General features: G+C 40.5%; 1 protein-coding gene across 11 annotated transcripts in view; it reads left to right on the top strand.

The window, feature by feature from the left end:
* Positions 1–23,685, top strand: part of SLC4A4 (solute carrier family 4 member 4) — a 493,252-nt gene that overhangs the window by 136,231 nt on the left and 333,336 nt on the right. For 4 of the 11 annotated variants that reach the window (XM_065545104.2, XM_074039893.1, XM_065545105.2 and 1 more), the window contains one exon: positions 19,276–19,349. In XM_065545104.2, the coding sequence (XP_065401176.1) occupies positions 19,276–19,349 (74 nt within the window). Of the gene's footprint in view, positions 1–14,335; positions 14,480–18,711; positions 18,937–19,107; positions 19,350–23,685 lie in introns of those variants that run through there. The other 7 variants (XM_065545101.2, XM_065545103.2, XM_074039891.1 and 4 more) reach the window with 3 other exon arrangements.

Raw genomic sequence — 23,685 nt, 5'->3', positions numbered from 1 at the left:
GAATGAGCTGTCAGCTCTAATGATAAAACAGTGCAAATCAGCAGTATAATGGAGCAATAAATGATTTGGGTACTAACAAAATGACATTTATGGGCCAGGCGTGGTGGCTCATGCCTGTAATCCCAGCACTTTGGGAGGCTGAGGTGGGCGGATCACCTGAGGTCAGGAGTTCAAGACCAGCCTACTAAAAATACAAAAAATTAGCCGAGGGGTGGTGGCGCGTGCCTGTAGTCCCAGCTACTTGGGAGGCTGAGACAGGACAATTGCTTGAACCTGGGAGGTGGAGGTTGTCATGAGCTGAGATCATGCCACTGCACTCCAGCCTGGGCAACAAAGTGAGACTCCATCTCAAAAAACAAAAAAGCAAACCAACAACAAAATGGCATTTATGTAGCTTAGCAAGTAGTTTTTATCTGTAGATGCTTATTATATGGTTGCTTTTCAAAGACCATTGTAAACAAAAATGATTCTGTGACTGTAACAGAAATAGGAAACTCTCAGCTGGTCATCACTTCTATTTGGTATAAGAGTGGCATCATATGTACTTAGCTGGCATTTCCTGATTGACTGTTGGTTTTTATAGAACTGGAAGCAGAGGCAGGAAGACTTACAAAACAGTCTCTGAGGTCTTCATCAAGGCTGGAATGTGGTAGTGACAGTCTGACATGAACTGCTTTTGGCTTTTCTTCCTTTTTGGCTTTGCCTGAAGCTAGTGAGCCGGGGGGACTGTGAAAGTTAAAACAAATGGAGAGTGTAGGGAAAGTGATCTTAACTTTTCCTAAGAAAATGGGAAATGGGACTTTTCTTGGCAGTAGGACTTTTCTTCTGATATTTACAAGAAGGAATAATTATTTCTTTTTTACAAGTGGCTTGTAAAGTGATCCAAGTAGGTAATAGTTCATAAGCAAGTCCCAAATCTCCAGAAAGGAGATGTCATGATACTGTACAGCTCTTTAAGAAGTGAGTGATGTTTTACTTTGGTCTTTAGGTGTCTGTGTTTATCCAAATAACTGAGTTTTGAGATAATGAGAAAAGCAAACGCAAAAAGTTACCTTAGACAACATGTGTATGTAATTTCTTTTTAGAGTTGGTTTGTCTCAACTGGTTGTGGTTAATTTTATTTGTGATTACGTATTAGAGGTAATACTGGTATTTATGCTCTAATTTTAGTCATTTGTTTGATGACCTTTCTAAACAAATACATGTGCTGCTTCCAACTTAATTTTGGAATGCCATCACTTTATATTTATTTTTTAGTTGTTTGAAACTCAAAATGTATTTAACTCTAGAAAGCAATATTAGAATGATACTTAGTGTTCCAGACCCACTCAAATCCATACAAGCCTATTTCACCCATAATATACCTAAAACAGTACTATTAGCACTCTAATATTATTAGTAATTTTGTGTTGTGAACTAATAATCTATATGGGTTGTATCACTTAGTAGCTGTGTGACCTTGACAACTTGCTTGCATCTTTAAATCTCAGTTTTATCATCTGTAAAAGGGAGATGATAATAATAGCAGCTATTGCATTGACTAGTAGTCAAGTTTAAAAAATTTATATAAAGCCCTTATTATATTAAATTTTATTATTATTTCTATAATTTGGCCACATTTTCAGCAAATTGAACTTTGTGAGTTGGCCTTGGAACCCAATCAACAAATGTAATATTACTTCCTTGGGAAAAATAGGTATCCTGTGTTTGGCAAGAAGGGAATATGCTGTCACTGGGAACATCCTTCTTCTTTTCCCTTGTATCCCATCAATGTCTAGTAATACAAGGGACTGTATTAGTTTTTGGTGAGTTTTTATTCTTCTAGGATCCCAGGGAAGCTCACTTTTCTGCAGAGACATCACAAGAGCCTCTAAGTATTCAAATGAAAGGAAGAGTAGCACGCCTCTCACTTTAAGTCAAAAGCTAGAAATGATTAAGGTTAGCGAGGAAGGCATCTCAAAAGCCAAGACAGGTCAAGAGTTAGGCCTCTTGTCCCAATCATTAGTTAAGTTGTGAATGCAAAGGAAAAGTGCTTGAAGAAAATTAGAAGTGCTATTCCAGTGAATACACCAATAATAAGAAAGTGAAAACAACCCTTAAGATTTATGCTAAATCTACTCTGCCTATGCTCGGAAATGGAACAGCACAGCCTAGATGACAGCACATCTGTTTATAGCATGATTTACTGAATATTTTAAGCTCACTGTTGAGACCTATTTTCAAAATTTTGCTGCTTATTGATAGTGTGCCTGGTTACCCAAAAGCTCTGATAAAGAGGTTCAAGGAGATGAATGTAGTTTTTATGTATGCTAAAATAACTTTCATTCTGCAGCTCATGGATCAAAGAGTAATTTCGACTTAAAAGTCTTATTATTTAAAAATACATTTTGTAAAGCAATAGCTGTCATAAATAGTGATTTCTCTGATGGATCTGGGCAAAGTAAATCGAAAACCTTCTGGAAAGGATTTACCATTCTAGATGCCATTAAAAACATTTATGATTCATGGGAGGATGCCAAAATATCAACAGAAACAGAAGGAAGTTGATTCTAATCCTCATGGGTGATTTTGAGAGTTCAAGACTTCGGTGGAGAAAGTAACTGCAGAGGTGATGGACATAGCAAGAGAACTGGAATTAGAAGTGGAGCCTGAAGAAGTGACTGAATTGTTACAACCTCATGACAAACTTGAATGGATGAGGAACTTCTCATGGATGAGCAAAGAAAGTGATTTCCTGAGATAGAGTCTGCTCCTGGTGAAGATGCTGTGAACTTTGTTGACATGACAACAAGGGATTAGGATTTAGAGTATTATGTAAACCTAGTCAATAAAGTAGCAGCACAGTTTGAGAGGTTTGACTCCAATTTTGGGAAATGTTCTACTGTGGGTAAAATGCTATTCAACAGCAGTACATACAACAGAGAAATACTTTGTGAAAGGAAGAATCAATTGATGAGGCAAACTTTATTGTCCATCAGAATTGAGGCCAGACCTTCCACCAGCAAAAAGATTACAACTTGGTGAAAGCTCTGGTGGTTGTTAGCATTTTTTAGCAATACAGAATTTTGAAATTAAGGTATGTGCATTTTTTAGACATAATGCTATTGCACACAATAGACAACAGTGTAGTATAAACATAACTTAAAGGCCGGGCGCGGTGGCTCATGCCTGTAATCCCAGCACTTTGGGAGGCCGAGGTGGGTGGATCACGAGGTCAGGAGACCGAGACCATCCTGGCTAACACGGTGAAACCCTGTCTCTATTAAAAATACAAAAAATTAGCCGGGCGTGGTGGTGGGCACCTGTAGTCCCAGCTACTCGGAAGGCTGAGGCAGGAGAATGGCACGCACCCAGGAGGTGGAGCTTGCAGTGAGCCGAGATTGCACCACTGCATTCCAGCTTGGGCGACAGAGACCCCGTCTCAAAAAAAAAAAAAATAAATAAAAAATAAAAATAATAATAATAACTTTTATATGCATTGGGAAACAGATATTTCATGTGACTCGCTTTATTTTGATATTTGTTTTATTGTGGTGGAGTGGAACCGAACCTGCAACATCTCTGACATATGCCTGTAAAGATATTAAAAATATATATAACCTCACCACCATTATCGTACCTAATACAATTAATAATAATTCCTTTGTACCGTCTAATACCCAATTAACACGCAAGCTTCCTTGTCTCAAAATAGTTTTTTAGACGGTTGATTTGTTTGAATTAGTATCTCAACTCACGTGTCACATTAGATAGTTATGTCTTATGGGTGTCCTTTTTTCTCTCTGTGTTAAGGAGAATGTTTTTATTTTATTTTTTCGTGTTTTTAACTTTTATTTTAGGTTTGGGGGGTACATGTGAAGGTTTGTTACATAGGTAAACGCATGTCGTGGGAGTTTGTTGCACGTATTATTTCATCACCCATGTATTAAGCCCTTGACCCAATAGTTATCTTTTCTGTTCCTCTCCCTCCTTCCACCCTCCCCGCTAAAGTAGACCCCAGTGTTTGTTGTTTCCTTCTTTATGTTTGTAAGTTCTTATCATTTAGCTCCCACTTAAAAGTGAGAACATGCAGTATTTGTTTTTCTGTTCCTGCGTTAATTTGCTGAGGATAATAGCCTCCAGCTGCATTTGTGTTCCTGCAAAAGACATGATCTTGTTCTTTTTAATGGCTGCATAGCATTCCATGGTATATTGGTACCACATTTTCTTTATCCAGTCTGTCATTAATGGGCATTTAGGTTGATTCCATGTCTTTGATATTGTGAATAGTGCTGCAGTGAACATTCATGTGCATGTGTCTTTATGGTAGAATGATTTATATTCCTCTGGGTATATACCCAGTAATGGGATTGCTGGGTTGAATGGTAGATAGTTCTGCTTTTAACTCTTTGAGGATCACCTTACTGCTTTCCACTATGAAGGAGACTGTTTTTAAATTGGGATGTAACATCCTTCCACAATGTGGACCACTCCTCTCTGTACACACAAGCGGCTAGAACCAAACATGGGATGTCGTTCTATGGCAAAGGATGCCAAGCTCAGGGCGTTTTCCCCCAAAGTGCAGTCGGTGTAACCGTGGAATCAGAAAACTCATAGTTTAAAACAACTTTAACTGTATTCTTTTATTATTTAAAGTGTCAATTTGAATTATGGGTGTTAAAAAAAAATGCCAACAATAAGCTGTATGCTATTCTCATGATATCCACATATTAATCATCTGCTTTGGCATATTCTAACACTACATGTTGCCATCCCTGGGGCAGATTTAGGTAGGCGAGGATTCAAGTGGCAACGACTTGAGTCATGAACTTTGGAGCTAGTTTGGCAGAAGTTGATAAAGATTATATTAACAAGTTAATGCAGATTGGCCTTTGCCATGAGCACTGAAACAATGCTCAGCACCTTCACAAGGCAGAAGTCAATGTCAAGGCTCTGAACCCTTGGGATGAAGTCTCCTAAGGTGTGTCAATTCACTTTTGGATCTGCAGAGCATTGGGTCAAGTTCTGACATGGTGATGTAGGATTCTGACCCAGCAGACCCCGCCTGTAACCTCTGTGCTACACTAGCTGTGGCCCCAGAAAGACCTTCTGAGTAGGTTTCAGGAAGTACCTTAATGGAAATGTTTATCTAATGAAAAAGACTTAGGTAAAGACTATAAACTTGAGGAAGTATCACTCTATTGCTTAGACCCTCCAGTGGCTTTCTAGTTGTTCAGAGTAAACACTAAAGCCCTTCATACAGTAGCCTCCCAAACCCAAAGCAGCCTGCCTCTCCTTTACCTTCATCTCTTTGATTTTATCTCCAGCCCTCCTGGCTTACTCTGCACCAGCTATTGGCCTCCTTGATATTCCAGTAATCTTCCAGGCTATTTCCTGCCTCAAGGCCTTTGCATTTGCTGTTCTCTCAACATAACTGCAAGTCTCACTATCTTATCCTTTTCAATCTTTGCTCAACTATCACTCGTTGAGGCCTTTCTTAACTACCTATTTAAAACTGCGCTACTCTCCAGTTTAACTAGCATTCCCTAAATCTCTTCCTTGCTTACATTTTTCCATTGCAGTATCAACTTTTAACACATTGTGCAGTTGATTTTGAAAGTTTGTGTATTGTCTATTTCCCACCATGGATTTATCCTTAGTGCCTAGAATAATGCCTGGTCATAGCAGACACTCAATAAATTGAATAAATGAATGAGTAAATGAGTTAAACTTTGGAAAATTAGATCACAAGTGTACACAGAGAGATTTCTTGGGGAAAACGAAGGATAAACTTTGAACAGCATTGTGGAAAGAGACATTTTAATAAGGGAACACAGACTAGAGAAATGTCTTCAATGTTCTTGTAATAGTGAACTGTGCTCATAAAGTTTATGAGATAAAAGTTGTTTTTCTGCTTAGTAGTACAGCCCACGTGGTGAGTGATGCACTCTTCTGGCTTTTGATACAGTAGTTCCTTGGCATGTGTGAATTTAACAACTGTGATTTCAACTATTTGCTAGCAGCCCTAGAAGGTTATACCATGTAGTGGGTTTGTGCTTTGGTGGAGAAACATGTGGCCAAGTGGTGAGCCCAGACTGAGCTGGCAAATGGAAAATAGATGCTGTGTGGTACTTATGAATTGGGGAATTTGCAAAATGGGCCTGGGGAGGGGATGTTCATGAATGTCAAGGGTCTGTATACTCTTTAATTATTGAGTGTTTCTACTCTTTCACTAAGGGTCTGTCTAATATTTGTGATCCCAGGTTCCTAGAGTTTTTATTTTTGTTTTTGTTTTGCACTGACATTCTTTTATTTGAGATGCTGAGCTCTGTGCTCAATCAGGGTTGAGTGGAATGGGATTTAAAGAACTTATCAAGTATATAACTGAGTCAAACTATTTTTAACTTTACATCTGATTCCCAAGAATAAAGCAGAAAATGAAGATGCTTGCATGTGGGCCTCCTAGATTGAGTATCCGACACAAGAAAAGCCTGCCCAAAGCCAAGTAGGCTGCCCTTTCCCTTTCCTTGGTAGGGTGATCTTACATCCATGGTCCCTTAGATCCAACGCTTTTAGGAGCTCGGGTCTTCACAGCCCTGTTCCGAGACTCAGGAACTTGGATTCTCAAAGCCCAGATCCATTTTCCCACAGAAGTCCGTCTTCACTGCCCGCTTCTGTTCCCTTCCAAAACTCAGGTTTTCTCAGTCTGCTTCTGCCCCTCAGGAACCTGAGTCTTCGTGGTCCCATTTCTGAATCCTTAGGAGCCCGGGTCTTCACTGTCCCTCTTCTGCCACTTAGGAGCCTGGGTCCTCACTGCTTGACTTTTACCTCTCCGGAACCCATGTCTTCATACCTCATTCCTTTCCAGTCCTCTCCTCTTAGGAGTGCGGGTCCTCACAATCCTGTTCCTCCCAGACCGACTTCCCTCAGATACTGGAGAACTCCAGTCCATCCCTGTTCCCTAAGTCCTGTCTGGAGCCCGGGTCCCCACAGCCACTTCTCTGAGCCTGATCCTCTCAGTCCCTTCCCAAGAGCCTGAATCCTCACAGCCCCATCTCATCCACAACCTAGTCCTGCAAACACTGACCCACGGTAGGTCTCGGTCCTGACTTCCTCCTCCTGCTCTTGTTCCTCAACTGCCAGGGTTCAAGACTCCCTGAGATATTTGGAGAGTTTTAACAGATCAGTCAAACTGGCTAAAAAGAGGCAGCTTGACAATGAGTGGGTAAGAGAACAGATTTTGGAGCCAGTCCTCCTGGGTTTGAATCCTGACATCAACAGTTATAGCCGTGTGATTTTTTTGGGCATGTGACTTAATCTGTCTGTGTTTCAGAGATGATGGTGATAAAAACAGTGCAAACCTCATTGGATTGTTGTATTAAATGAGTTAATAATATCTGTAAAGCAATTACAATAGTAACTAGGACATAGTAAGCACTACCTAAGTGTTTGCTAAATAAAAATAAAGATATTAATTTGGGGGGGATTGTTACAGGATGCTCTAATATTTGGCCAGTAGGCACACTGAAGTGGAGAAAGTGGTAAGTGATGTAATTTGAAATTATGAGAAGGAATATATGTAAGTTCAGCATTATGAAAAATGTTCTTGAAGATAATCCTTGGTGGGCATTGATTAGTTAATTATGAAAGAGTATAGTAGAGTCGTTAAAATTGTGGACTGCTAAGTTAGTCTGCATGCCTGGTCTTCTCATCATATGTACTGTGTGATTTTGGGCAAATTATTTATCTTCAAAATTAGAACTTTAAAGTGGGTGTGTGAAGAGTCCCTACCTCATGGCATTGTTATGAAGATTGAATCAAATCATCATCACAAAGTATTCAGCTTAGTAGTTGGCAAGCAGTACGTATTTAAAATGTGACTTAAAAAATTAATAGATAATGGGCCGGGTGCGATGGCTCACCCCTGTAACCCCAGCACTTTGGGAGGCCTAGGTGGGTGGATCATCTGAGGTCAGGAGTTGGAGACCAGCCTGGCCAACATGGTGAAACCCCATCTCTACTAAAAATGCAAAAGTTAGCTGAGCGTGGTGGTGCGTGCCTATAATCCCAGCTACTTGGGAGGCTGAGGCAGGAGAATCGCTTGAACCCGGGAGGTGGAGGTTGCAGTGAGCTGAGATTGAACCACTGCACTCCAGCCTGAGCAATAGAGCAAGACTCTGTTTAAAAAAAAAAAAAATTAATAGAAAATGAAAGTCCCTAATCTCAGTTCCTACATTGTAATAGGTATTGACATCCTTTAGCTAGAACCTTCAGTTCTGCCCTGTTACTGAGTCAGATAAAATAAGATGGCATCCAGAAGGAAATTATGCATGTATGTTGCTTAGCACACTGACTGACATGTAGCAAGAACTTAATAAAATTTCAGGAGCCTCATCCCTGCCAGCCAAGTGGTAGTTCAGGATGGGAGATGTGAACACTGTGGTTGCCACGTTGGGTAGAGGTAGGAAGGTTTGCCTAAACCCATTTCAGAAGGCATCTTCTCCAGTGTCAGTTCTGTGTGTCAGAGGTGGGTAGGTCAGGGACTGTACCTGATCAGGTGCCATGGAGCTGACTCCCAGCCCTGTGTCCTGGAAAAAACTCCTGCTCTTGAGTCCCCATCTGCCTGCCAATCTGCGTCTGATCTGAGATCACTGTGAAATCCACAGTAAATGTGCAAAAGTCACAGACTACAATGAATATGAATTAACTGAGGATTTTAGTTATCCATGCTATCGCCATACTAATTACTACAAATAATTTATCATTGACTGTGTATAAATGTAAACTTAAGCTAAAATTTCTAGAGCTTAAGGTTTATATTGACATTTTGAATCCCAGTTTTATTTGCAGGTAACTGCCATCTAGCTTCTTTATAGGTTTACCTAAACACATTGCAGAGTTTTATTTGTTCAGTTGCAGGCCTGATGAGCAAAACTGAACTTTCTTATAACTTTCATGCTGCTTCTGGGCATTTATTAGTTTTTGTAGAAATAGATCTCGCTATATTGCCGAGCTGGAGTGCAGTGGATATTCACAGGCATGATTGTGATGCACTGCAGCCTCAAAGCTCCTGGGCTCAAGCAGTCTTCCCACCTCAACCTTCCTAGGAGCTGGGATTTTAGGCGTATGCCACTGTATCAGGCTTTGCTTCTGGGTATTTAAAGTAGTGTATGGTGTGATTTATTTTTAAGTTCATTCATTCTTCTGTTCATGAAACAAATTTTTATTTAGAACCAAATATGTGGCAGGTCCAGGTACCTCTTAATTTTTTTTTTTTTTTTTTTTTTTTTTTTTTAGCAGACAAGGGAAATTCCCATTTGAATTTAATTTGGCCTCCACATGTGAGAGTATTGGTATAGTCTGTGTGGAGGGTTAAGTTCTAATGTTGGTCTATAAAGAGAAAATTATATAGTTAAAAATATCCTTGACAAATCCCTTAATTCAACCATAAACATAACACTCTTCAGGGAGTATAGCATAGCCATTTTCCCCCCTTTCTTTGGAACACATCACTGTTTCTTCAGTTGAATAATAGGCTAAATAATTGGAAATTTGCTTGTTTATGGGGTTTATGTTGTTTGAAATACACATTCAGGGCCTTTAGACTTAGAGATCCACTTAATACCAGACATGTATGTGCCTTCACTGTGCCTATTTCTAACTGGTTGATTGACTGATTAATCGATTGATTCATAGTCAGTGAATCAATTGATTGATTGATTCATAGTCAGTGAATCAATTGATTGATTGATTGATTCATAGGCACCACACATAGTTACGCTACACGTAGTCTACTAACTCTGTATAGTGACTATGCTTGACACTAGAGGTAGAAAAACTTTAGAAAGACAATATTTGCTCTGAAAGAGCTCATAATGTGGTGGGGACAAGAGCCATGACATGCTCAAGTACAGTTGAGTGATGATAAGTTATAATGACAATGCATTGTAACGTGCTATGTGGGAAGCAGGCACATTCAGGACGTCAGTGGAGAACAGGGGAAGGAGCATAGCTCTGCTCAGGGAAGGGTATGTCTGAGAATGCAGAGAGGCTTCTGGAGAGGTTGAATCTTAAGTTGGGTTTTGAAGAATGGGTTAACTAAGATGATATTTTAATTAGAGGAAATAGCATGTACACGAAGGTGTGGCGGATGGTTCAGGGTGTGTGGCGTGGGGATCTAGGACCTGAGCTTACGTTTCATGTTAAGCAAGTTGGATTTCTCTTCCATGTAATGAAGAACCACTGAAGGCTCTTTAAAAGGAGAGATACCAAAGTGCGTTTTATAAATGGATGCATAGGAGGGGAATGAGTTCAGATCCAGGGAGGCCAGTGAAAAAGCACTGGTGAGAAGGCAGATGAGAATCCAGCCATCCTACACTCATGTCAAACCTGAGCATGTTGGGGCATCCCTTGACTAAAAGCTGCCTTGCAGGGTGGGTTTTCAGCTATAGATATTCCCTTTCCCGTGATTGCCCTGTGGGGTATCATCCCTTCCTCCCTTTGCTCTTCTTTCCTTACTCTGCTGCTGGTTTGGGTCTGGCTCTTGGTTGAAGAGCTGATGGTGGTGTGGAGGAGGGGACAGAGGACGAACGTGCCGGTCGCCGTCCTCTGTGCTGGTGTCTCATATGGAGGGGCCCAGCCATTTCATCTGGCCTGATTCCTGTCTTAGGACCTTTGTGATTTTCACACAAGAAGCCTTGAAGAAGGGTGATTGAAAGCTAAAAGAGTTTAGAAGGGAGCTTCTTTTTCCTGTCCGTAACAGTAAAACCTCTGAGAACATGTTGGAAGGGCAAAGTACTTTGTTTCTGACATAGGAAGGAGACTACTCTGTTCTACAACGGAACTCTGGTCAGAAGCAGCACAGGGTCTTTGTGGAAGCACATGAGATAGTCCATTAAAAATATTAAGGAGCATGTGAGTGTGAGTGCAGGCTAAGTCAGGGAATGTCCTGGGGAGTCATGAACGAAGTCCTCCTTTCAGCACTTCGTACCCTCCCCACAAGCACTTTCTCTCTTCATCGGTCACCTCCCCTGGCCTCCGAGCCTTTTCTCACCCCAGAGTCTCTGTCTTCATCCTCCTGTCAGTTACTTTCTTGTCCTTTGTTGCTGAGCCTGCTCCAGCCTTTCAGAAATCAATCAACAATCTGACGACAGAGTTTAGGAGACCTAGCCCTAGCATGGAGAAGATAGAAAGGGAGAGTTTGATCCTAGTAGTTTGAGGGACAGTTTATCTGTAGTCTCCCCAGTCAAAAATCCCATGCATTTGCTCATGAGACAGAATCATGACCTCTGGGTCTGATTAGGAGTATTAATACTCTATTCTCTGGGCCCTATGAACTTTATATTTGATTTAACTAAAACTGGTTGGATTTATTTAGGAAATTATTTAATTCCCTAAACTAACTTCTGAAGTGGTATAAGCCCATTTTAAAAGACACTGAAGTGAGAGAGGTTAGTTAACTTTCTAAGCTTACGCACTTAGCAAAGTGTGCATCTGGGATTTTGTATTCATTTTTGCCTGATTCTGCATCTGTGTTGGTGGACCTGACCACCGTGTAGAATAGTGCTTCTAGGGGAAATTTAAAAACAGAGTTACAAATGAGCTTTTTTAAATTGAAAATTTTATTGAGATAATTGTAGATTCAAATGCATATTTGAGAAATTATACAGAGAGGTTACTGGTGCAGAAAAGCTCCAGTTTGCCAGTTTTCCCCAAGGTTAACATTTTACAAAACCGTAGTATAATATCATAACCAGGTTATTGGCAGTGATACAATTCTCCAAACTTTATTCACATTTCCTGTTTTACGTGTACGAATTTCTCTCTCTCTTCTCTGTCTGTATTAAGTTCTATACAATTTTATCACCTGTGTTGATCCACAGATAAGATACTGAATAGAGCCAACCACAGGGGTCCCTCGTGTTGCCCTTGTTAACAACAAATACCTCCATCTTCAACCCCTGGCAAACATGAATCTGTCCTTCTAAATCTGTCCTTCATTTCTAAAATTTTGCCACTCCATATACATTGTATAATATAGTTTGTAACCTTTTGGGATGAGCTTTTCTCACTCGGCATAACCCCCTGGAGATTCATTCAATTTGTCATGTATATCAATAGTTTGTTCATGTTTCTTGCTAAGCAGTATTCCATGGTATGGATGTACCATAGTTTAACCACTCTCCTGTTGACAGATGTGGATCAATTCTGGAGTTTTCTACTATACTTAAAGCTGCTGTAAACATTCATGTACAGGTTTTTGGGCGAACGTAAGTTTTTATTTCTCTAGGATAAGTGCCCAGGAGTACAAATGAACTTTTAATACAGTTCATAAATCCAGAATTGGATTTGGCGTGATCCTGCTCTGGATTGCATTTTCACCTTTTATCCAGTTCTCAGTCTGATTTTGTGTGGGGCTCTCACCTATTTCCCTCTGGCCCTGGGCCCGTGTAAATTTCCAGGCTGATTAGGGTGTTCCTGAGCTCTGGGAAGGAGATTTACTTCGCTTTGTTGCCGGCTGATCTCTGGGAGTCATCACTGCCATCAGTCATGCTTGTGAGTTTTGCTGCACCGATGTCGCTTTCCCCCAGTGTGGATGTCCAGAGCTCCAGCTGTCTGCACAGTTAAGTCAGCAACTGTGTTCTGTCTTACTTCCTGTGGGAATGAAAGCCCTTCTTAGAGCCCCTGTGAAGTTTTAAAGGGAATGGTTGCAGCTTTTTCTTGCCCTTCGGTTCCCTGTAGTGAACACATGTTGCCAAAAGATGGCAGTGCACTTTGCAGCCACTGAGATTACTCTTCCCTGTCGCCTGTGGCTTAGAGAATTGTGTCTTGTTCATCATGTGTATGTTGAAAATGTGCATGGCAGATTTTACAAAGCAACAAAAGCACCAATAAAATGCTGTGAAGTTTAGAATCATGACAAAAAAAATCACGTTTGCAAATGGTTTATAATGGAAATAGTCCCCCACTTCTTAAACATGATTTGAATAGGGAATAGAACTCAGAAATGCGTGTATGAGTGTATAATTGTAGATGTCGGTACTGATTGTTATAAAATCTGTATAGCTCCTGAAAAAGACCTGTGAAATGCTGATTTTTATCTTTCATCTGATCCAAGATTAGCCAAGTAACAGGGACAGCCTGCTTTTGAACTCTGAGACTGCAGTCCTCAAGTAAAGGCCTTTGTATACACTTAGTTTTCATGGCAAAAATGGCTAATAATAAAACTCTTCACTTGTTAGCGTTTGTCACTCCCCTGTGTGCGTCACTTTGGTGTGTGTGTGGGCATGTGTGTAAAGAACTGTTTAAACATTGGCTATGCATGGGAAAGCTGTGTGAAGTGAGAGATTATGGGGTTCACCGGATGTTGTAAACAGACCAAGCTGGTGAGGATAAAGTGGGATGAGTTGAAATACAAGATTAGCTAATAAACTTTATGCTGTATGCATGGAGAGAGACAGTGATATGAAACTCTGGTATGGGCATGTTAAACACTGGTGCCCTGCTGCTCTCTAGGGTGCCAACCCCGGTGCTTTTTGGGATGCAATCAAAAAGCCCTGCTATGAACTTGATCCATGTGCAGCATCGTTAAGTGCAGAGCGGGCTGTGGAAGAGAGCGGGCTAGCTCTGGGATTGGGTATACAAGCCCCGGAGTGGATCCTCTACACACCAGCTAGTGTGCCAAGGTTGGAGGCTCTGTTTCGCCTTCCCTGGGCTCAGTACTGCAGTCGCTTTCATCCTACAGTTTACAAAGTAGCTGCAATCCTGGGGTGGCAGGGAAACAGGTGGCTCCACGGTAAAGCAGCAGGCTTTTTGCTGCTGCATCCTTTGGCAAAAGCTTAGGCTAGGAGGAGAAATGTGCTGTATAAAGTTTTAACCCTGAAACCAGATGCTGTTACTATAGAGACAAGTAAAATGCTACAGCGGGAGGCGTAACAGAGGAGGGATGGGAGAAGGGAGGTGGGAGGGCAAGTGAGGCGAATCTAAAGGCTAGCACACTCGAAGACCTTCAACCTTTAGCAGCACTGTGACGGGGCAGGCTTGCATTCTGAAACTTGTGTGCTGGCGGTCTGCCACGTGCTGACTGGCTGAGTGGCAGCTGCTTGCGCTGTGTGGACTAGCTGGTGAGCACGTTGGCAGTTGGCATGGGCTCTGGGGGTGGGAACTTAGAGGGGTGGAATGTAGATGGGTGCTCAAGACCCAATGGCTGACAGTTTTGCACAAATGTTTCTCATGCTGGGCTTAAGTCACCCTTACGAGCCTGCTCAGTGATTAGGACCGGCTGGTGAAAGCCGGTCCATTTGGCAGTAGATTTGACATGTGTTACGGTTAAATCATTTTGGTGTCCCAGAATAACGGAGAATAAGAAAAACCTTGCTTTGGGTGTGGACTTCGTAGAAAGGGTATAACTTGTACAGTCAGAGGCCTGGCTGAGGGAAGGCATTATTGGCCCTGAGTGGATTTTATACTGACTGGTGTGACCCTTATCCCCGTGATGCTGGTGAGAAGCTTCCAAATCTATTCTGAACTTTGCCTCATGCTGGTGATGTGAGCAACCCGGGAGCTTTTTAGAAGCATGCTCTTCCCTTCTTTGTTTTCAGCGAATGCAGGGTGTGTGAAAGGAACTTTTAAGAATGGGTTTGAGGGCCTGATTAAGGACTGGATAAGTTAATTTCTTCCTATTGATAGAAGGAGGAACTAGTTGGGTCAGATGGTTATTTTAAAAGGTATCTCTGTCTTACTAATAATAGCAAGCAACTGCTGAGAGGATTTGCGGTGAGGAGGGACACAAGCCCAAATAATTGACATTTGTAGTGTAAAGATGAAGAAAATGTGCTGAATTCCTGTATTTTGTGCAGAAGCCTAGGTGCACCAGGCTGGACTTACTTCTAAGGAGGACTGAGGGCGGCTGTGGGGAAAGGCCACTGTGGGTGTGCAGGTTTTATATTTTCCGTTTGCTTCACTCATGCCTTTTTTCTTCCTGCAGGGAAGAGGCTGCTTTGAGATGCTCTGCATTGTCTGTCAGAAAGAACGAAGTTTCTAATTACTTGCTATGTATAGTCTTGGAGGGAATGTGAAATATGCATCAAAGAGCCAAGGAATGCACCAATCATTATTCTCACTCTCTAACTCAGATGGAACATAGTGACAGTGCCTCAGTTAGGCTGGATGGTTTTCTTAGCCTAGGAAGAGGGTTTTTCTGAACTGTTCTATTATCCCCTCCAGTTGTTGCTGCTTTTCATTTTCTTTCTTTCTGTTTCTCTTTTTTCTTTTAGAGATGGGAATTCACTGTGTTACCCAGGATGGAATGCAGTGCCCTACTCATAGCTCACTGAAGCCTTGAACTTCTGGGCTCAAGCAGTCCTCCCACCTCAGTCTCCTAAGTAGCTGGGACTACAGGTGCACAACACTGCACCTAGCTAATTTGAAAAAAAAATTTCAGAGATGGGTCTTGCTATGTTGCCCAGACTGGTCTGGAACTCCTGGCCTCAAGCAGTCCTCCCACTCAAAGCAGGCTGAGCAACTGTGTCAGCTTTTCTTCTTTTACTTCTTTGGTTGTTGCATGCAATTCTGGGAATGGCTTAGGCACAAAGGCTAAACATTTTAGTTAAGAAATTTGAAAAAAGACAACAAAAGACTTTAGGATCAGTTTGATTTATAGTGAGGTGCAGAAATGATGTTCCACATGAGATTGTGTTGGACTCTATAGGCTGGAAAGGGTTAGTTCTGATAGGACTGGAAAGGGTTAATGTGAGCTAAACCACTCTGTTTTCTAAAGGGGAGCTGGCACTATTAATGTACGTGCAGTAGCACAGGGCTTCAGGATTTTGTTGTGCTTCTGAGGTCTTTTAAGAAAATTTCCTCATTAAACTGTCATCCTTATCTGTGTCTACAAAGGTATAATGGATGGGTTCTTGCCTTTTGAACTTATTTGCCTGGATTGCTAAGGGTAATCTTTGAGAAGGTGGATGTGATTGCATTAGGCACCTTGTTTGTCTTGCTCACTGTAACTCTAGTGCCTTGGCTTGTGCCTGGAGCATAGTAGTAGTATCCAGTAAATATTGACTGAATGAATGAATGCAGGAAAGAGAAAAGAGAACTATTGAATGCCTCCTCTGTGTCTGCTACTGTGTGTGGTATGTAAAAATTGTATTTGGCAATCAGAAGATACTGGTGATCATGACTAAAGTGCTTTTTACACCTCTCTTTCCATCTTTCTCAGCCCCTCGGTAGCAGTGCTCTCCTCCTTTGGTCACTTCCTTGACATCACTCTTGCCTGGATTTCCTCTTACCTCATTGACTGTTTTTGTTCCTCTGCTCTGCTGGTAAATGTTGGCATGCCTCAGCACTTGGTCTTGGGTCCACTCCTTGATTTTTACATTTTCTTCCTGGATGATCTCATCTAGTAATAGCTTCAGGTACCAGCTTTATTCATTGATTTCCTAATTTTTATCTCTAATCCTGAGCCTCTGAGCTCCAGACTCAGACATCTACTTGTATGCCCGATGGCTCCTTTTTCATGTGTAATAAGCATCTTATTCTTAAAGTGGCTAAATAGAACTCTTGATTTGTTCCCCAATAACTTGTTTTTCCCATAGCCTTCCCCTGGCTCCTGCGCTGATTTCTTAATTTCTCTTGTCCCCTTACTGTCCATCTTCAGGGTGATCTTTTAAAAATGAAAAACAGTCAAGTCACTCTCCATTTTAAAACTCTTCAGTGGCTCCCACAACACCTAAAATTCTGACTCCTTACCCTGGTTTTGTGGCCCCAATCAGTATCATCTCCTAAAGTTGACCTTCAGGCCCTGTCCAGCTGTACTAACTTTGTTTCTGTTCCTGGAACATCCTAAACTTGTCTTCACCTTAGAGCATTTGCACTTGCTGTTCCCTTTGCTTGGAACAGATCACCTGCAAATATTCACAGTACTGATTCCTTCCTGTCATTTTTGTCTCTGCTCAGTTGTCATCCAGAAGCCTCATGTGAACCACCCTATGCCAAGCAGTCCCTGCCTCATTTTATTTTCCACAAAGTACTTAATGCTATCTGAGATTACTTTGTTCATCTGTTCACTATTAATTGCTTGAGAACTTTGTCTCTCTGATTCACAGATATGTTTCCCTCTCTCTGAAGAGTATGAGGAACATAGCAGTCACTAAATAAATATTTGCTGAATCAGTGAATATACTATATCATTTAATTTTCATGGGAACCAGAGGCTTAGAGAAGTTGGTAAATGACTTGACTTCTTAAGTCTTTTTTTTTTTTTTTTTGAGATGGAGTCTCACTCTTTTGCCCAGGCTGGAGTGCAGTAGCGCGATCTCGGCTCACTGCAACCTTTGCTTCCTGGGTTCAAGTTATTCTCCGGCCTCAGTCTCCCGAGTAGCTGGGATTACAGGCGTGTGCCACTGTGCCCGGCTAATTTTTGTATTTTTAGTGGGGACGGGGTTTCACCATGTTAGCCAGGTTGGTCTCTAACTCCTGACCTCAAGTGATCTGCCTCCCTTGGCCTCCCAAGGGATTACAGGTGCCGGGATTACAGGTGTGAGCCATGATCATGCCCGGCCTCAAATCTTCAAGGAATTTTCCACTAAAATCTTGATGGCCAACCCATATCCTGCTTGCATTCAGATTATTATTTTTAGTTTGAGTATAGAGAAGGAAAATGATGTGCAGATTGCCAGGGTGAAAAGGAAGGAAACAGAAAGGAAGGAAACTTACAGTATTTAAACATGTAGTATGTGCTAAGTTCTGCATTGTGTGCTTTTACGTGTGTTACCTAATTCGACTCTCAAAGCCTTCAATGCAAGGTTGATATTATTGTGTTGAATCAATGCAAGGTTTATATTATTACCCCAGTTTTATAGATGGAGAAACTGAGGCTCAAAAAAGCTAAAAACTTTGCTCCAGGTAGCACACCTATTAAGTGATGAGCTAGATTTCTTAAACCGGGGACTACCTGATACCAAATTCCTGACTCTTTATGTTATGATGGTTGCTTCGTGAGATGGATATGCTTCTAAAATAGTAAGGACAAAAATATGAATTCAATGCACATCCGCGTAGATTATAACAAATATCTGAAGCACAAGAATAAGTTATACAGACAATATGGAAAACAGACCTACAATATTCAATGCCTGAGCATATAATTGGACGAATAGAATACAGAATGAACATTTGGTTCTCTGGCAGGGCTCATGTACGGTATGACATAGAGCAGCTGTCCCCAGAGAAAGTTCTTTGTTTCTAGACTGGTACTACACAAGCAGCATTTGAGCAATTCAGGATTTCTTTCTGCTTTCACTATAAATAGAGCTCATGGAATTCTGTATATCAAAGTTAATGCAATGAAAAGGAGCTGCAGAGTATAGAAATAAACCTTAACTCATTCTATAAACTAGAAGCATGTTTGGCATCGGGAGGCCCTAAAAACGCTGTCATTCCTTGGATGGATTCTGAGGTCTTATTTAGCATATGAAATTGCAGAGTAGATCCTATTATGTAAGGAGACAGGAGGACAGCATAATGTGGTTACAAAATGAAGAACTTTGTGCCCTTCAGGGAAGAGTTAACAGGGCAGATATACATAGAGAAAGATGTGTGATAAGAATGTGGTAAATGAATGAATGGGTGGCATGTATCTGTGTGTATTGCCGAAGCCGGGTTGCTGGATAATCCTCAGATGTCAGATTTCCGTAAGGCCAACATGTGACTCAAAGCTTGCCACTCAACAGAGAATACTGGGCTGTGCTGGTATTAAGAGGCTGGCTGGAAGCTAGGCTCCCACTGTGCACTAGCCTAACTCCCTGTCGCTCTCTGCGTGTGGGTGGGTGTGCATGTGTGTGTGTGTGAGGGTATACATTTTATGCAGTGGGTGTTTAAAGAGCTAAGCACTGAAGCTGGATTTCCACAAACGATCATCACGAGCACTCCAGACACACCAAACTTCCTCTCTTGGTATTTTTTTTTTTGCTTTCATCCTTTTTTTAAAAAAATTTAAAACCCTCAAGGAGAGAGCCCCCAACATCCTGCCTACAGGATTGGGATTATTTTCTCTTACCTGTCTATGTGGGTGCCCTCTCAAGGTTAGAACTGAAGCTATGTGGGACCGGCATATTCTCGAGCACCAGATGAGAGGAGCTGCGTGAAGCAGTAGCAGACACCAGAAGAAGAGTGACTCTGCCCTGCTAACATGAACAACAGCTTGCAGGTTAACCTGCCCAGAAGCTGGGCTGCTCCAAGTGGCTCGCTCCAGGAGAAGTCTGAGCATTCTTTTTTTCTTTTTTATTACTATAGGATGGAGGATGAAGCTGTCCTGGACAGAGGGGCTTCCTTCCTCAAGCACGTGTGTGATGAAGAAGAAGTAGAAGGTGAGCTTTACGGGTCTGGGAAAGTGTCTGTTGACATACATATGTCTCTATAGATAATAACATTCATGAATTTCATAGATCTTACATTTTTAAAATGAAACACCAAACCTTTTCTATAGAGTTTCATCAATCTCTACATTTTGCTTCAACACAGAAAGTAATTTTAAGAACTTCATTGGACCATCAGAATCTGATTGAATATGGGTCTTGCCTGGTTTTAAAAAAGTCTTATTTTAAAGTAAATGCCTATGTTAGCTGTGCCTCTTTATCAAAAATAAACATTTTACCATATAATACTAACCACCTTCCAATGACTAATTCAAGAAAGCTGCTAGGTTTATATAAATCTATTCAGCAGCATCTTTAATATTCTTTCTTGTACCTTGTAGTGTAAAGATATAGATATTACAGAAGGATAATGATACCATTGTTGCAGGAAAAATGGGTTTAAGCTGAAGATGTTAAGAGTGGTAATCATGGATGAGTTTCAGTTAGGAAAAGATGGACAAGCATTTTTTACTTAAAAAAACTTCAAGGATCTCTTTTGTTGATATTTCCTAGTGCCTGTTAAAAACTAAAGAAGAGTTATGTTTTATCTGGTGCTATAATACTTTCAGCAGGCATTCCCTTTTCCTGTCTCCTGACTTATCAGTAAGTGGGAATAATGCTATTTATTTGATGGAAGGCAAAGCTGAATTAATATTTATTAAAATAATTATATGAAGGCATCACAGATATATGTTATTGTTAATACTTATAATGAGATTTTTTAAAAATCAGGGTTCTAGGCAGTACTCAAAGTTAAATGAAACTTGCAGGTGAATCATGTGATCAATCCCACCCTTTAAAGTCACCTGAGAGACAATTCATCTGTGTTTTGGAGATTCTGGCCTGACCGGTGCCATGTGGTAAGCATTTAGTGCCAGCCCCAAACTTGAACTAGAGTGTGGTGGGCTTGGGAAAAAGAGAGTCAGTATTGTATGTTCTGGAGTGATTCTTCAAGCAGACTGAACACCAGGTACGGGGCAAGTGATTCTCCTGTGCCACTTGGAACAGTTTGAATAGTGTGGCTATTATGTTGTTTCTCAAGTTTCTTTAGTAAGTTTCTTCTGCCCATGTGGTGTTAGAGGATTGGCGCCTCCACCCCCACCTCAACTTCCCGCATTTATGCTCTTGAGACTGACTAATACGAATTTGATGCCTAAGTTTCTTAGGAAAACGGAAACTACAGTATTTTCTTTCATATTGTTTTATGGGTTCCTTGCATTTTTACAACATGCTGTGGGAAAATGTCAAGCTGGTGAAAGCAAAATAGTAAAACTTTTGTCTTAAGATTCTTGGAACCCATGATGTTAAATCATCATTTTAGTGACTCTGTCACTGTCCCAGTGTCAAAGAGGGGATATAAGTATTAAAGTTTTAGCATATGGATATAAGAAATAATGTAGCCCTGAGCAAATAGCCTGTAGTTTTAAGACAATTGAAGTAGAAAAAGCTTGGGAGTGACATATACTGTGTGCGTGTGTTTTCCTTTGAGAATAATGTTCTCGCTAGGTTCACAAGAGATGTAAATCACTTCTTGAGTTTGTAAGGTCTGTAGGATTGACAGTACTCTACTGCAATAGGATATTGTATACTGTTTCTTAAGGTTTTGACTAAGAAGTGCATTTCCTGAAGTATTTCCCTTGATTTTCAAACACAAAGTTAAGACAACAACATAAATGAGTAGCACACAAATCTGTAGCCAGGTTTCTTTAAGAAGAAACAAAGACAACCGAAGATGGTAGAAACACATCTGTAAAATTCAAGAAATGTGTTGGTTTTGTGATGATTAAACCTCCCGAATGGATTTATGTATTTTCCTGTTCTTATAAGACCTCTATTTTAGTGACTGTCTTTCACGTTGATTGACACCTGAGCTGACTACATTTCTTTCAAGACATGCTCAGAAACTGTTGCCTGTTGTGGAGTCCTGAGCCCCGTAGGAAGATTGCTTGTGGATTATTTTGTGGGTAACTTTCTACAGTGCTTACTGTCTTATAATACTAGCCTTGAAATTATTGTAACTGTTCATTAGAAATGAACAAAATTGTTCATTTTTAATTTGTTGTTCTCCCAATTGACCTTCCCTCTTTTTCACCTTGCTTTATTGGTGGGAGTGGGAGGTCTTAGATTTTATAGTAGCTCTAGGTGATAGTATAAAATAGTTGAAAGGGACAGGGGTTTTATGGCACATCCATGCTTCCAGTGGTTGAGAATGAAGAAACAGATGGCCTATGTCAAAACCTCTAAGAAGTATTCATGTTTTGAGGGAAATTTTTTTTTCCCCAAGAATATTAGTCCATCTCATATTTTTAATTGCATAGAGAAGAGAGTATTTGAAGAAAAGCAAACTGATATCTCTATTCTAAAGTAGCTTCCTGGCACATTTATGGCAGAGGTGAATGCCCCAGTTTTAAGGGTCAGAATTCAAAAGACAAGGAGCTGGGACACTTTACCTTTATATTATTATTTACATTTCCTTTTATGCAAGTAGTTATTTCTCTTGCTTCTAGGATAAACATAGAAGTTTACAATGTTTGTAGACATTCTTGGCAAAGTCAACTTAAAATAAAACTTTGTTTTTTACAGTTATCTGCATAAATAAGATGTATTCCCAATAAGTGATTATTAAAGTAACTAAGGTCTGATGGTTCTTGTTACTTTAAAATATTCATGCTTTAAAAATGCTTAGGGTCCCCTAATTTGGGGTGATTGGATTCAGCTCAGCCTGAAGGCAAGAAGAGCCAGATACTCTCTCTTAGTTCCTTTGAATGCTGTGGTTCTGAGGAGAGAGACTTCAAACCACACCCTCAGTTCACCTTGTTCAACTTTACTCTCAGTGGGTGGCATGACACTTAATCCACATTCTAAAAACTTAATAGAAAACCATCAACTGCAAAACTCACTAAGCATGGAGTGAGTCAGAAGAGGAGTCATCTATTTAAATAATGAATTTATCTATGTGGCTTATATTTAAAGACCTAAACCTCATTGTCACATAATTTTCTTCATGTGTTAATGGCTTAAAGAGATACTCTTTCAAAATGAAACCAAGTGCCAATTTTAATCTTTAAAAGAAATAGAAGCCTTTAAATCTGCTCTTCCACTTGTTACCTTGTACTATGCATGGTTTTGTAAAGTTAACATTTTTTGGAGGAGAGTGGTTACTGTGGATAAACTTATTTTAAAATGTCAGTATTTCAGATATTCATATTTATTTATTTATCACCATGCCCCAGCTCCCACCCAGGCCCTTCCGCGCTTTCACAGAATTGGTCTGTGGATGACAAATTAATGTTACCAGAATGATCCAGAAGTGCTGACCACGAGGAGCAACCACTCGCTTTTCGTTTCAAACACAGATGGGGGAAATTGCTAATTACATAGGGTGAATGAGGGTTGAGATAGGAAGAGTCAGTCCCAGGTAGCTTTTTCCAAGCAGAAGAAAATCCTATGGATATTTTATTCTTAAAAAAGCCAGCCAGGATTTTGGATCTGTATGATATAAACAGATTACTTAATAGTCTCATATTTTGCAATAGGGGAAAAGAGCAAACTCCACCTTATCCTTTGAGATAAGGCTTTGGCTCTGCAAGGCTAGGTAACTCCCAGCAGGCCTTGGCAACTCTGACCTCATGAGGAGGGGCCTCTTCTTAACATCAAGTTCAACCAACAACTCAGAAAATATAAAATGCAGTAACACAGCATTGGCTGAAACGTGTCTCCATTTTTGAGGCTTGGTCAGTACTCTCCTAAAACTATTATGCTATATTGTGCTGGTTTTCCTCTTCCATTCAAAACTTAATGCAGTGAGAAGTGTGCACCTATCTGTCCCAATGGAAGAATAATTCTACAAATTCACATGTCTAGTGAAGGACATTAAGAGGGAGTGTAGTTGAAAATGCATGGAATTTACAGGAGGATCGTTTTCAGAAAAAGTAAAAAAAAATATGTCAGGGTCTGGGACAGGGTAGATATTCACTAATTATTTGTTAAAAGAAAGAATGAATAAATAAATGTATAACATAAACTAAATAAAGTATATGTAGAATCACTTTGTATAATCCTTTTACATATTTTTCAAAAAAATTTGTTAGAAATTTGGTTGTCAAGACTTGACGTTGTGGTCATGCCTATAATCCTTGCACTTTGGGAGGCCAAGGTGGGAGGATCACTTGAGGGCAGGAGTTCAAGAACATCCCGGAAAACATGGTGAAACCCCATGGCGAAACTCCATCTCTACAGAAAAATAATAATAAAAAAAATAGCTGGGTGTGGTGGTGCATGCCTGTTG

The sequence above is a fragment of the Macaca fascicularis genome, chromosome 5 (assembly GCF_037993035.2).
Source record: "Macaca fascicularis isolate 582-1 chromosome 5, T2T-MFA8v1.1".
In the NCBI taxonomy this organism is placed as follows: Eukaryota; Metazoa; Chordata; class Mammalia; order Primates; family Cercopithecidae; genus Macaca; species Macaca fascicularis.
This window is presented reverse-complemented; position numbering and strand designations above follow the sequence as displayed.